Source organism: Buteo buteo, chromosome 20 (assembly GCF_964188355.1).
Source record: "Buteo buteo chromosome 20, bButBut1.hap1.1, whole genome shotgun sequence".
NCBI classification, from domain to species: domain Eukaryota; kingdom Metazoa; phylum Chordata; class Aves; order Accipitriformes; family Accipitridae; genus Buteo; species Buteo buteo.
The window spans coordinates 13231972-13245829 of NC_134190.1; the positions used below are offsets into that span (position 1 = coordinate 13231972).

The 13858-nt window shown below is 43.0% G+C and overlaps 1 protein-coding gene across 12 annotated transcripts in view; it reads left to right on the forward strand.

Moving 5' to 3' along the window:
* Nucleotides 1-2800: 2800 nt before the first annotated feature.
* ECI2 (enoyl-CoA delta isomerase 2) overlaps nucleotides 2801-13858 on the forward strand; it is a 32680-nt gene continuing 21622 nt past the window's right edge. For 2 of the 12 annotated variants that reach the window (XM_075052139.1, XM_075052140.1), the window contains exons 1-3: nucleotides 2888-2964; nucleotides 4771-4829; nucleotides 10062-10186. In XM_075052139.1, coding sequence (XP_074908240.1) covers nucleotides 2903-2964; nucleotides 4771-4829; nucleotides 10062-10186 — 246 coding nt within the window. In that variant the 5' untranslated portion in view covers nucleotides 2888-2902. Of the gene's footprint in view, nucleotides 2965-4770; nucleotides 4830-10061; nucleotides 10187-13858 lie in introns of those variants that run through there. The other 10 variants (XM_075052143.1, XM_075052144.1, XM_075052141.1 and 7 more) reach the window with 7 other exon arrangements.

Sequence of the window (13858 nt, forward strand, 5' to 3'; positions counted from 1 at the left end):
ATTAAAAGCATGTTAAGAAAATAAGTAATATCACTTATGTAAGGAAAAGGTAACACCACTATCAGAATAGAAAGACGTTTATGTGACATGCTATTCACAAAAAGCTTTTTTAATATTTTAGCTCACCTGAGCAGTCAGATGAATGCTAAGTAGTTGAAAGGAAGGCAAGAGAAGAAAAAGAGAAGTAAAAAGGAAGGAGGACATCTGGAGGTATAGGTTTCTAGAGACAGACACATACAGCAAATTGCACTCTTGTAGACACAATACATGGATTGTGATACATAGAGAGGTGATGAGAAAAAGAAGTCACTGACTGCAGTTACTATTTCTCTATGCCCCTCTCTGGTGAGCATGGAATACTGCTGGTGCCTGTGTTTAATTCCTATAGCATACAATCCATCTTTGAACGTAGAGATGCCCTTTTGCTGCCTTCAGGTAAAACTGGAAAATGCTCATTCATTCTCAGAAGTTCCAGTGTGACTTTATTAAAAAGGCAGGCCTATCTAAACTGACATAAATTCAACAGAAAGAAATTAAGAAAAATAAAATCTAATATATTTAATCTCAGATATTTAACAGCAAAAGCTTTCTGCAAGTGGTATTGGGCAAGAAGGAAGCCCCCAAATAAAGCACAGATGCTGTGCTTTGTATTCACCTGCATAGAGACAATAGAAAACATACTGCAAGAGAATATTTTGCCTTGGAATTGAAATGGGTGAGCTAGGTCTAATGGGTCTCTTTCATTACTGTTAGTTACCTTCAAGTAAGCATATGTATAAAAGGCTGTTATGTTTCTAGAGGGTAATAATTTAAAAGCAAAGAGAATTCAGGAGAAGTGCACTTTTTTCCTCCTCATGTAGCTTCTAGACAGTAGCACAAAATGTAAAGCTGTACTATTTTGAACTGAAGGAAAGAACATGAGAATTTTACACAAGGATAAAAATGCAGGCAGGAAACCCCCTTCACCTTACCATTAACAATAAAGTGCTACAGAGGGCATTGTCATTAGGGACTTGTTTGTCAAACAATAAATGTGAAGCAACTTACTAAATGAGTTCTCTAGGGAGTCCTCTCTAGATTCATTACATTAGTGCTAACAATACTACTACAGTAAACTTTTAACTGATGTTCATTATATTACATATCTGTAATGATTTTTCTGACCTTTTATAACTACAAGACTAAAATTGTCATGTGCATAAGGTTTCAGTAAAAAAAGTGTTATTATTTGACAAAACAAATGCTAGCATTTTAGAGCCAACTTATCCTCTTTCTTATTCACAGAAAGCCTCATTCCTATATCTCAGAGTAAAATTTAGCCCAGAGTTTGGATTTATGCATTCAAAATACTGTTTCTGTCTAACAAGGTACATACTTAAAAGCCATGACTTTTGCTTGATCAGGGCTAAGTAAGGATATAGATCAACAACAGCATTTACTACAACTCCTTTGGAAGGGTGCTTTCAAAATCTTCCACAAATGTGAATTAATTTCACGTCACAGCCCTGTTTAGCAGAGAAGGAAATTGCCACTGAGAGGCTGAAAAAACAATGAATACCTCCTTTAAGCTGGTCAGCTAGAGGTGCAAACCAGTAAAGTTTGTGTCTGAAATCAAGAAACGCTAGGCTTTTGGATCTGTAATCATAAGTAAAATCCAAGATGTATCAAGTTCAAAGAACACCCTTACTTGAAACCCAAGGCTATGTTTGAAAAAGTCAGCTACGTGTGATTTGACCTGGGTCACACATCACAACATTTGGACCATGATTTAAAAAAAGTGCTGTCCTAATTGCTAGTTTCTAAGGGTTAAGTACACTTTTGGAAAACTGTAATCAAGCATTTAAGAAAGGATAACACCACAGTTCATTAACGGCTTTGAAACATTTATCCTTGAGGGAGAACTCAAAGCCTTAAATGCATTTACTTTTGGGGAGAGGGAAAAAAAAACAAAAACCAACAAACAAAAAAACCCAACCAAACCAAACCAACCAACAAACAAACAAACAAAACCCACGGGACTAAAAGGTGATTTTATTGGCTGTGTTTTGAAAGGAGACTGACAGAGCTGAGTATCCAAATCACGAAGATCTTCCCAGCACCTAATCAAACACAGAAACATCTTTCACAGAGCAGATAAATCAGCAAGGAAAAACTAAATACACCCTCAGGAGCCGAAGGTGAAAGAGCAAAAGCTTATCAATAAATAGCAGTATCTTTTAAGTTCGGTGGGGCCGACGCTAGCGTTTATTCCTCCTTCACACAGAGCCAGCCCGGCTGAGGTACAGGCTGCTCAGCAGCCCGCCAGGTGATTCGTGTGGAAAAACAACGACGCAAACATTTTTAAGAGCTACCTAGCATGCAAAAATAGAAAGATAATACAAGTAATGGCCCTGATTAATAACGGGATGTCCGTTAGAAGGCACTTGGGGGGGGGGCTAAGCCGAGTCCAGGACCTTTCCCCACGGAGGGGCTTCTGGTTTCACCTCCGTCCACCTTCCGCAGACCACCCTAGCCCGCCAAGTTTGCACGACAGCCTGTTTAATTTCTGACCCCGACGCGCGTTTTCTAGGGTATGGCTTCAGACCGCTGCCACACGGCTGTGCGCGGTGGCTTGTAGCGGCGGGAGAGAGGATTTGCCCCCCGGCCGCTCCCACACCACCGCCGCCGCCGCCACAGGGTTCCCGCCAAGCCCGCCCCAGCCCCGCCGCTGCCCCTCAGCGGCTCCCGGCGAAGCCAAGCCCGCCCTCCCCGCGGCGCTGGAGGCGATGACCTCCCCGGGGAGGGAGTGGGCGGCTGCCATCTCCTCAGCCGAGGGCGCCGTGGACCCGGCGGGGCGGGGTTTAGCCGCCGCCGCCTCCTCCTCCTTCTCCTTCTCCTTCTCCTTCTCCTCCCTCCCCCCGTCATGGCGGCCCCGGCCCTGACCTTCGTCCGGAGGTTGTGCTGGCGGCCGCTCTGCGAAATAAGGTGAGCCCCGATCGTCCCCCGTGGCGGGCTGGCGCCGTCCTGCCCCGGGCAGGGACCGCTCCGCTGAGCCGCTCTCTCCCCGCCGCGCTCCCGGGGTGAGCGGTCAAGCAGCGGGCGCGGGTGGCCTTCCCCCCACCGCCGCCCTACCTCCTCCGCGGCTGCCCCCTCACAGGGGTCGGGGAGGGGGGGCGAGGGGAGCCGGGGGCAGGCAGCGGCCGGGCCGGGGGTGTAAGTGCCGTGGGGCTGCGGGAGGCTCGGCCTTCTCCTCAGGCCTGGGCCGTCCCAGCTCCCTCCCGCGGGGGTCCGGCAGGTGCTCTCCTGCCTGTGCCGCTCGGATGAACCGGGTGAGCTTTCTCTGCGCGGCCCGTGCGTACGTGGTTAATTGTTTTCACCCCTAGGACGGGGGGGGATCGCTTTCTGTTGGAGTTGGGGACGCTTGCGGCCATACCGACCACCTCTTGCGTGTCTGAACACAGTGTGGGAGTGGGAAACCTGCGTTCGATGCCTTCCGCAAACGGGGGCCGTACCCCCGTGTTTCTGCCTCCTGAGGCAAATGTTTGACCACCAAAGAAACTGTTGGTTTGGCTGGGGGTAAGGCATCTGAAACCGTACTGAAATACAGAGAAGAATGTGTGACTCTGTGTTTTCTTGTGGGTTTTTTTTCCCCTCATCAGTCCCACAAAAACAAGCTTAATTGTGTGTCCAACTAATTAAGGCCTCTTGCTGAGACTACTCCGGCTTTCCAAATAGTGATGTACTGTCTCCTGGGGTGTGCTTTTATTACAAACTGCTTTTAAGCTGTTTCCAAATAAAGTGTCACACGCAGTAGTGTGTGCTGCGGCAGCTGTGCACCTTCAGCATTAGTTGGGATGCGGAAAGCAGAAAGGATGGCTTGATTTGCAAGTAGACTTAGAATTATGGGATAGACATTTTTATTGAAAATGGTTAAATTGGGAATTCCACTGTAAAATTGCTTGTGTATGAATAAGAATCGCAAAGTATGTCAATTTGTAAAATTTCCTCTTCCTATCAAAAATAGCTTAATAAATACTCAAAGAAAAGCATTTGGTGTGTTAAGTATACTAGGTAAGCAAGTTCCTAAGTAGAATAGTAAAGCAGGCATCATCATACCAGTAGATTAAAGACCTGTGATATTCTGATTGTTAACATGCAAATTTGACTGTTACAATGTATACTTTCATAAGTGAAATGCTTTTACTCAAGTATCCAAGTATCTCCATGAGGCACAAGTGCATCTTGACCAGAAAGCTGTAGTCATTTATGCATTAAATTGTAACATTTTTCTGCCAAAGCTTTGTGAGAAAGTATTTGAAGTATGTACATGAACATCTTAAGATACAGGGAGAAACAAAGGGAATGCAAATTGTTTGATAAGCATGACTTCTGCCCTCATTTCAGAAAAAGAACTCTTTAGGCAAGCTTTCTACAGATAAATAATATTAATTTCATATAGCTAAGTTGTTACAATGAAGGGAAGGGAAAGCAATTCTAAATTAAAAAAACATGTAAAAGACTAGCCTGATGGACAACATTAGGCTAGTGGAGTCAGATGTATTTGAAACAGCAAGATTCTGTATGTGAAATAAGGTCATAAACAATATTAATAATGGGTTAATGTTTTTAGTGTATAATCAGATACAATGCAGAAAAATGGTGCAATTTTTCCAATGGTGGAACGCCAGACAGGTGAGCTTTATTTTCTATATCAGTAGTATACTAGCAGACTTTTATCAAAGACACTGGCAGTCTTGCTGTGCCATTGAACTTAGGAATCTTTTTTTGCAGCCTAAACTCAGAAAAAAGAGGCGTATCCTTGGAGCACTGGGAGAGGAAGACTTATGCAAGTATAAGGGCAAAATGCAAGAATTCCTCTTATGTTGTTGTTTTGGGTTTTTTTTCCCTAAGCCCGACATTCCTAATCCTTTCAGACATGGAGTTGTGAGTTCCACAGGCTCTTCTCCCACATGCCCACTTCTTGTCCTGCCCTGTCGCAATATGTAATTTGTCTAAGTTTGAATTTGTCTGAGGAGGGAGGACACTTACACAAATGCCCGTTCAGAAGAGTCTTACTGGGACTGTACCCATTCGACAGTCTTTGCATTTGGCTGTTTGAGATTGGAGGCCCCACAACTCCACTGCTGTGAGGCTGTATCTGCATTTATGGTAGGTCAGACCACTGGGCACAGGACATTTGCTGCAGGGAAACCTGCATCCATGCTGTCCTGGTTTTGAGGGTTTCCTTCAGACTAGTTGTAGTATGATCCCAACATTGAATGCCTCTCAGCAGCTGGAGGACATCTCCTAGTTTTATGTAATCTAGAGGGGATCTAACTTGTATGTGCCAAGACAGCTCTGCAGCACAAACCAGGGGAATGGAGTTGGCAACAGCTTAGAGGCTCGCTCCAAGAACGCTGTCTTGGTCCAAACTAAGTTGGTAACATAGTCACACCCTAACTTCCTGATGTGTTCCTTGGTACAGTTACCTCAGCAACTTTAAAGGAGGTCAGATCTTATCAAAGACCAATTTTTCCATGAGCTACTCTTTTTTTCTTAGCAGCTCTGAAGAGCCTTTTTAAGAGGAGCACTATTAAGTGCTGGTCTTTATTTAAAGTGGATTGAAAACCAGTTCATTTTCTCTTAACTGTTGGTATGCGCTAGCTTATGTGGCCTTGTCGGTCTTTGCCTGTGCCTGGAATACTTCCTGCTTACAGTAAATCTGTCTTTACTACAGTATCTGCTCTTCAGCTTGGGAGGCAGCAGTCTTAAGGGTTCAAGTTCACTTTCATCCTGGCCCTTGAGCAATGTCCCAAATGTCTTCTTGGCTTCCCCGTATCATCTCATGACAAGACATCTGCACGTTTACAGCCCACCCACGTGGCAGGAGCTCAGGTGCTATTAAGTCCTAGCACAATGTGCAACAGTCCTTATTCAGTCTGTGCGGCCCGTTTCTACTTCTGTCTGAGAATTAATTGAACCTGCTCCCTGAATTGCTTATGCTTCACTTAGTAGTGCAGTTGCATTCTTTGGTCATTGTATCAAGGACCCATTCATACATTTACAGCAAAGCAGGACATTATAACCCTTGCATCTCCTCCTTTTCCTCTCTCTGCAGACCTTACAGCTCTTTTCTGCCTTCCCTCCCACCGTGTTAACTAAGCCAGTCAGATGTAAGGTCCTGGGAAAAGGCCGAGGGGGTTTGTCTTTGCCCTGGAACTGTGTGTGTTATGAGGAAACTCCTCTGTTGAGGGTGGAGGAAGAACTGATCTCTTGCAGCTGAGAGATTTTTTGGCTTCATCAAATGGCTGTGCTCTGGGGCCTCTCTCAGTGAGAAGATGTTCAGTATTCCAGGTCTTCCCCTGAAAATACTTCTGTATTGCTGTTAATGTTCTATCGACTGCATCATAGGTTTTTGTTTGCTTGTTTTTAATATGTGAGGAGGATGTAAATACAGTCTTCCACTGCTACAGATACGCAATAGTTTCCTGCATTTGGGGGTAATTGCAGATGTCAGCACACCCAGAGCGCATGTAAGCCTTGCCTTGTGGAAAACCTCTTTGAGGCTACTATCATCCTGGAGGTGACCACTAAGTTTGGTGGTATCCCTTCCTCTGTCCTGTTTCTTTTTTCCAGGTTTGTCCATGAGGAGCTAATCGGCCTCAGAAGGAGTCTGCCTTGTATCCCTGTAGTGGGAAATACCTAGTCCTTTCTGTCAGTCCTCTTCAGATGTCTATGTCTGTATTCAACCACAGCTATTTTAGTAGCTTTTCTGATATTCTCATGCTGGCTGGGCAAAAAGGACAATATTGCCTCTTCACTTCTCACCCACTTTCCCACTGCCAGGCCCTGTTTCTGTATTAGAGCAGCTGCTTTCCTTCTCTTTCCTACTGTCCACTGTCACCCCCAATCCAATCCCCTTTTACAAAGAGGAGGACTGGATTTTTGTAGTGTTGCTTTTAAGTAATATATCAGACTATATTCTTAAAAACCCTGTTTGCTAACACTCTTGAGTCTTCTGTGGGTCTGTACCAAACCCCATGGTGATGGCATTAGAAGTTGCTTTTATGCCTGAAACTTCTGCCCAGATGTTAGGTCTTGCCTGAGTTGGGTATGGTTTCCCTCCTGATCTGACTGTGGTATAGGCAGCAGGTATCCTGCAACCTCCTAAATGTCTGCCCACCTACTTCCCCACCTGCTAGCTGTTGGATGGGAATGCATCCTGGCACGTTGACATAGGAAATGTGTCCATGTACGGGGTTGTGTTTTATCCACAGAAAAAAATATACCCTGATCCTACCCCAGGGATGCCCTGTGGAGTATGCTTTTTACTCCCTGTTGCTGTCTTACATGGGCTCTTACATTTTGGTTTCCGAGTCTCTTAAGTCATGCCTCTCGGTGCTATGTCTCAGGCTGTACTAGCTTGCCTTGCTCAGCTGTTTGCTATTCCCTATCAGCCAGGCAACATTTTTTTTTTTTTGTGTGTGTGTGACAGTTTTCTGTTTATCAGCTCTCCTTGGCTTATGCTGGATTCTGTAGGTCTCAGGTACTCTACTCTGCTCCTCCTGCTCAAGATAACTGTGCTTATCTTTTCAAACTTCCCTTCAGTAGGTCAGGCCTCTAGTTCTAGTTGATGCTTGTTAGCAAAGTTGTCTTGCCCAACCTTTGACTGACTGTGGACTACAGATCCTTGCCTGACCACCAGAAAAGCAAGCAGAGCACATAACTGTTTGATTTTTAAATCTTTTTTTTTTCTTTCCCCCAAGCTTCATCTTTTCTGTCTTGGGGCAGGTCAATAAAAAGTTAGAGAGCTCGTCGTATTTCCCTTACCTTTTAAGTAGTAATAATTTTCTCATTATCTATATTTTAAAAAAAAATAAATCACCTTCCTTCGAGAAAGGAAACCTTGCCTGTTTTGACTTTTGTAGTAACTTTTTGCAAAATACTGGTAAAATCAGCTTCCCCTAACATTGTGACTGTAAGTCACTCTGAAAGAGTCTTTCAGAAAGGGTTTCATACCACTGATGAATCTTGAATTTCTCTTTTTCTTTAAGGGTTGGGATTCTGAAACATAGCCATTAAATTTATCCACTGTCTTTTGAATACTGAGGCTAACTAGTCAATGGAAAATGAACAATTAGATCTCTTAATGGGAGGCTTTTTCTGCAAATAGTAATGTTAATGGCATGAGTTACTACCTCTTGTTTGCACATGCTGGTTTACCAATATGACTCAAAAAAACGAAAGGTAGTGGTGAAATGATTGAACAGTTGTCCAGAAAAGCATCTTAATAAACTTATGTCCTTATTTAAGCACCCTCTTAAAATATTTTGAACAGAAATACGTGCAGCAGTTAAAATCAACAAAATGAAATCCAGAGCAGCGAGCTCACTAACTGTATGTAATTGAGCTGGATTTGACAGTTCACAGCTAATATCAAGCCAAGGTGTCTGGAAGTCTTGAAGATAGATTGGCTTAGAACACAGCTTTCTGTTGTAGTTAATTTGCTTTGAAGCAACTATTCATTGAAGTCAGCGTGACCTTGTCAGCTTTGTCTGCTTAAGTCAGTGATCACTAGGTGGTTCTGTAGCAGCTTTGCTGCCGAGTTCAAAAGAATCTGATAATGTGAATGCAAATAAGGTGGTGGTTAACTACACTTTTTGTCGTTGAATTTTGCTGGGCTTGAACAGCCATTCTTTCCAAAGTAGGCTCTCAAGTAGCTCCCACTTGACATGAAGAACTACAGTTTCTTTCTGCCCTTGCTTTTTAAGATTTCTTAAAATCTGGACACAACTTCACTCCCTCATTCTCTACCTCCTCCTCCTGAGCAGTGCAGAGGGATGGGGAATGGGGGTTGCAGTCAGTTCATCCCATGTTGTCTCTGCAGCTTCTTTTTCCCCTTCAGGGGCAGGACTCCTCACACTCTTCCCCTGCTCCAGTGTGGGGTCCCTCCCACGGGAGACAGTCCTTCACAAACTTCTCCAGTGTGGGTCCTTCCCATGGGCTGCAGTTCTTCACAAACTCCTCCAGCCTGGGTCCCTTCCATGGGGTGCAGTCCTTCAGGCACAGACTGCTCCAGCGTGGGTCCCTCCCAGGGTCACAAGTCCTGCCAGAAAACCTGCTTCAGCCTGGGGTCCTCTGTCCAGAGGGCCACAGGTCCTGCCAGGAGCCTGCTCCAGCGTGGGCTTCCCACAGGGTCACAGCCTCTTTCAGGCATCCCCCTGCTCCGGCGTGGGGTCCTCCCCAGGCTGCAGGTGGAGATCTGCTCCCCCGTGGACCTCCCTGGGCTGCAGGGGGACAGCCTGCCTCACCATGGTCTTCCCCACAGGCTGCAGGGGAATCTCTGCTCCGGCGCCTGGAGCACCTCCTGCCCTCCTTCTGCACTGACCTGGGCGTCTGCAGGGTTGTTTCTCTCACATATTCTCACTCCTCTCTCTGGCTGCAGTTTCTGTGTTGCAGCAACTTTTTTTCCCCTTCCTAAATATGTCATCCCAGAGGCGCTACCACCAGCGCTGGTGGGCTCAGCCTTGGCCAGCGACGGGTCCATCTTGGAGCTGGCTGGCATTGGCTCTGTCGGACATAGGGGAAGCTTCTAGCAGCTTCTCACAGAAGCCACCTCTGTAGCCCCCTGCCCCGCTACCAAAACCTTGCCATGCAAACCCAATACACACTGGTAGTTATCTTTGTTAGAGTGAACACATACAAAAGATTGAAACACTTATGTCAGTCTTTTCTTTTTTTCCACTTTGTTGTTGTATTTAGCATAAGAATATTTGTGATTTTTTTTCCTATTTCCTGACTGTTCTATTTTAAAAGAATAATTTAAATGTTGATCAATGTGAAATAATCTGCCTAAAACTATTATATATTGATATTCAGTTCAGATTGGAAGTTTCTTCATTATTCTGATGTAGTAAATGGTTGAGCCTTTCTATTGTGATGAACCCACTGATTACAGCGAGCATTTTTCAAGTTCCCTTGAAGTTCATTATAATAAAATTTAGACTGTAATCAGTAAACTCCAGCAAAAGCTGTGAGCTAAGATTTTTAAAGGTCTTGTTAAACCATTCTTTATTTCACAGAGAAACAGAAACCATTGCCGAGTAATTCAGCACTAGATGGTCCACCAGAAAAGAGGAAGCAAAAGCTCTCTTGGAATGGGTTCTGGAAGGCTTCTTTCTTCCATCAAAACTCAGGCTTTAAGTCAGTGAGTAAGCAGTGCTATTTGGCTTTGGAGAGCTCTGACAGTGATTAATACCTAACAACTTGATAATTTGCCAACATCCTGGTTTTTACGTTATCCTGGCAGTAGTCTTTTATCTCTGAAAGCAATGATACTAAAGAAAAAAAATCACTCTTAAAATTGTCAGAATAGTATTTTATCAGGTAGTGCTTTTAATATGACAGTGTAAAGTAATGCGGGTTAGCCAGCCACAGAAGGGAGACCATAAATGTTATCAGTGAGCTAATAACTTCATTATTTTGTTCATAAGCTACTGACTTTTCATGTTGACCTAAATACCTACAGAAAGGATAACAGCACTAGATAGCAGTAAATTCAGTAGGTAGACAGATTTCATTTGTGCTGAAATCCAGAGAGAACTTGTGTAATGTTTTGTTATGTTGTTATTTTGCTGTGTGTATGAAAGCTACATTTTTCTGATAATGTAGAGTACTCCAGGTGGAAACTTCTGTGATCCAGTCAGTGAATGAAGTCTATTTTAATCAAAGATTAAATGGAAATTATCACTGTGTTGGTTTAGAAAGAAGTAAACACAACTTTGCCCTCAGTGCTATCCGACTACATAGTTCATAGTAGCTTTTTCACTGTGGTAGTGCAAAGCCACGTTTAAAACCAAACAAATTCCAAACACCCACCCCCAAAACCAAAAATTTCCTCCTGTCTGAATATGCTGAATATGTGAGGTTTTGATCTGCTCACAAAAGTGTTGTGTTCTATTTGCATCTGACTCCCCAGAGGGAAAGGGTTTTCCCCTTCCCGTTTTCCCCTTCCCGTTCCCCCCTTCCCTTATTGCTCTGCCAAAAATAAGGTTAAGTTGGAGAAGGAAGCCACACAAAAGTTGTCCCTTGTAGGTCCTGATGTAATTCTTGATATTTCACACATTTTATCTGTATCTAGAGTAGCTTGCAGATGAAGTCTTTCCTTATGGCAGAGGGTGTGTACACCCATCCTTCATCCCAGCCTGGTCTGTGATTGTCTGAGCAATGGCAGAGGGGGGAACTTTGCTTTTAGCAAGTGTTATGATTTCAAAGAGTGTACTTTGCTCAGTGAAAGATTTTTACTAATTTAGGCACTCAGTAGTTTGGGGGATTTTTTTTTTTCTGTCATGATCCTGCACATTGATCTTTGAGTGGACTTTGTGGCTGCAAAGACTGGATGTGTACATTCATGGCAGTCTTGGTTCTGTCCTTGAATGTAGATTGACTTACAGAGTGAGCCTGCCAGCTGGGAATCTAAACAGTCACTGTTCAATAGCAAACGTAGTCTTCATATTTTCTCAGTGTCCTAGAACAGATCATGTATGTCTGTGTCTCTCTTGTACCAGGGAGCTCAGAACTGAACACAGTAATTCAGGTGTGGCCTCACCAGTGCCGAGTAGAGAGGATTCCATTTTTAATTGGGAATAAAAATTATTTCTTCAGGATTAGATTAATTGTGTTGTATGGATTCTTTGCTGACTCTTTGGCCCTCCAAAAAAGTGGCTACTGTTTTTGTAGTAAGGTGCTCTGGTAATATATATTTTGAAAATATGGTGCAAGAGGTATATAACTTGTAGAATGCACAATAATTCTTGAATAATTTGGTCCTTAGAAGCCAGCCATTAAAACATATAGCAAGCCAGTTCTGAAACAAAAGAATCTTTCTCGTTGGTTTTGTGTTGTTTTTGTTAATTGCCAGTAGGATGCCAGATGAAACACACTTTTATTCCAGGGAAGAACTTCCAAGTTATTTGGGTTGTCAGCCACTTTCCCAGACCAATAGTTCTTCATAATCTCTTCAATGATAGCAGAAGCCAGTATGACTCTGTATATGTTGCATCCCCACTAATAACTTCCACGATCCCACCTGAGCCTCTGACCTCTGTCTTGCTGCTGCTATAGGTGTCACCTTCTAAATGCTATGATTTAAGCTTTTTACTGTGTTTTAGTAACACATGATTTGAAGTCCTTTGGAACTTGTGTAATTTTCATTTCTAAAAGTACAAACATTCTCAGTACTTTATTTCTTACGCAAGACTTAGTAGTGTGTCACACCTACAAGCTTATCTGTTTCTCTGATAAAACTAGGAGCAATGTATATTACAGAGGGTATCTAAAGAGAAAGTTACCAGTTGGAAATTGATTAAACTTTTCAGTAGCATTGTTATTCATAGAGCAGCTGTAAATGCTGCTGTGACAGAAATGTACTTGCAAGTCTTGCGTGTATGCAAGAACTTTAGCTCTAAACCCAAGTCACCATCAGATTTTTATTAAGTAAATTGGCCTGGGTTTTTACAGGACACCTGTAAGTTTGTCAGGTTGTAGGTGCTGGAAATAGTGCCAAAACTAAGAGCAGTGTGCTACTTTGTGTTTAGACCTATTTTGTTTAATTCTGAATTATCTGAAAGAATTCTGGATTTGGACAGGACAAGCTATTGACAAATACTGCTTCATTACTGTCATATAGCTTGTTCAGTATTCTTTATGTCCTTCCCCATTGTATCTAGGTGTCATGGATTCAGGAGAGAAAGTAAGCTTCAGACAAATTACTGTCGTCTTTCACTGGTTAAGCTGAACTAGCAGGAGTGTTGGTGGGTTTTCTAATGCGGATGGGAGCTCCAGCAGCTGGTTGTATCCTTGTCAGAAACCTACCTACCTTGCCAAAAGCCATTAACATCAAAGTGTACACTTCCTTGCTCTCCATACAGTCAGCAGGATTTTCCCCCCGAAGCCAAATAAAAATGGCTTTTTCCTTTCTCCATTAGCAGCAAAATTATTTTGAGCATTTGTTCATAACTGTTTTGTTAAAGTCACCTTGGATAAGGATGTATAAAGAACCTATCTGAGTTTGTTCCTCTCCAAATACTACAATAACTTTGAGTGATTCTCAGCAAATGTCACATGTATGAGTATCACAGCTCTATACTTTTCTGCTAACATTTATGTTTATAACTTTCGAATGTGTTTCAGAGGATGTCTGTCTGTAAATCTTCTTGCTTGCAGAGATGTCTTCTCTTACACAGACTGAGGATGTACAGGAAATTCTTTCATGCTTTGGTCATTCACCATGTCCAGTTAACTTAAGTCTGCTGGAAAGAAAGAGCTCTTGCAGAGATTTCAGGAGGTGATCCCAGTTTCCCTCCCAACAGCTGTGATGAGAGGGTATTAACTGTGCCTCTATAGAGCACAAAAAGCGGACCATTTCAGATCTCAGTGAATGGTAGTCTAGCTCTTTGATTCTTAGCTGTTCTTCAATATTGAAAAAAAACCCCATCAAGCACAGCTGAGCCACTTAGACTAAACAACAGTGATTCAGCACTTCAATTTGCCAACAGACACATCATTATCTTCTAGTTTTTATATGTCAAAACAGTGTAGGAGTGTAAAATAGTAAAAGCTGATAAGGATTTGTGCACCAAACTTGTGTTTAGAACAACTATTGAAATGTTCTCATGTAAAGGAGGAAATAATTTGACTTTCGTGTCTTTCTGTTTATTAAAGCAGCGGTAAGTGAATTGGTTATGGAGTGTTTGCACTGATCTTTTCTGCTAGATAGATACATTGGAAATACCATAAAACTAGAAGCATTTCTATTACCCGATGGCAATACATTTTAGTTAGTTCACAGTAGCTACAGTACAATGGGGTACTGCTAGGG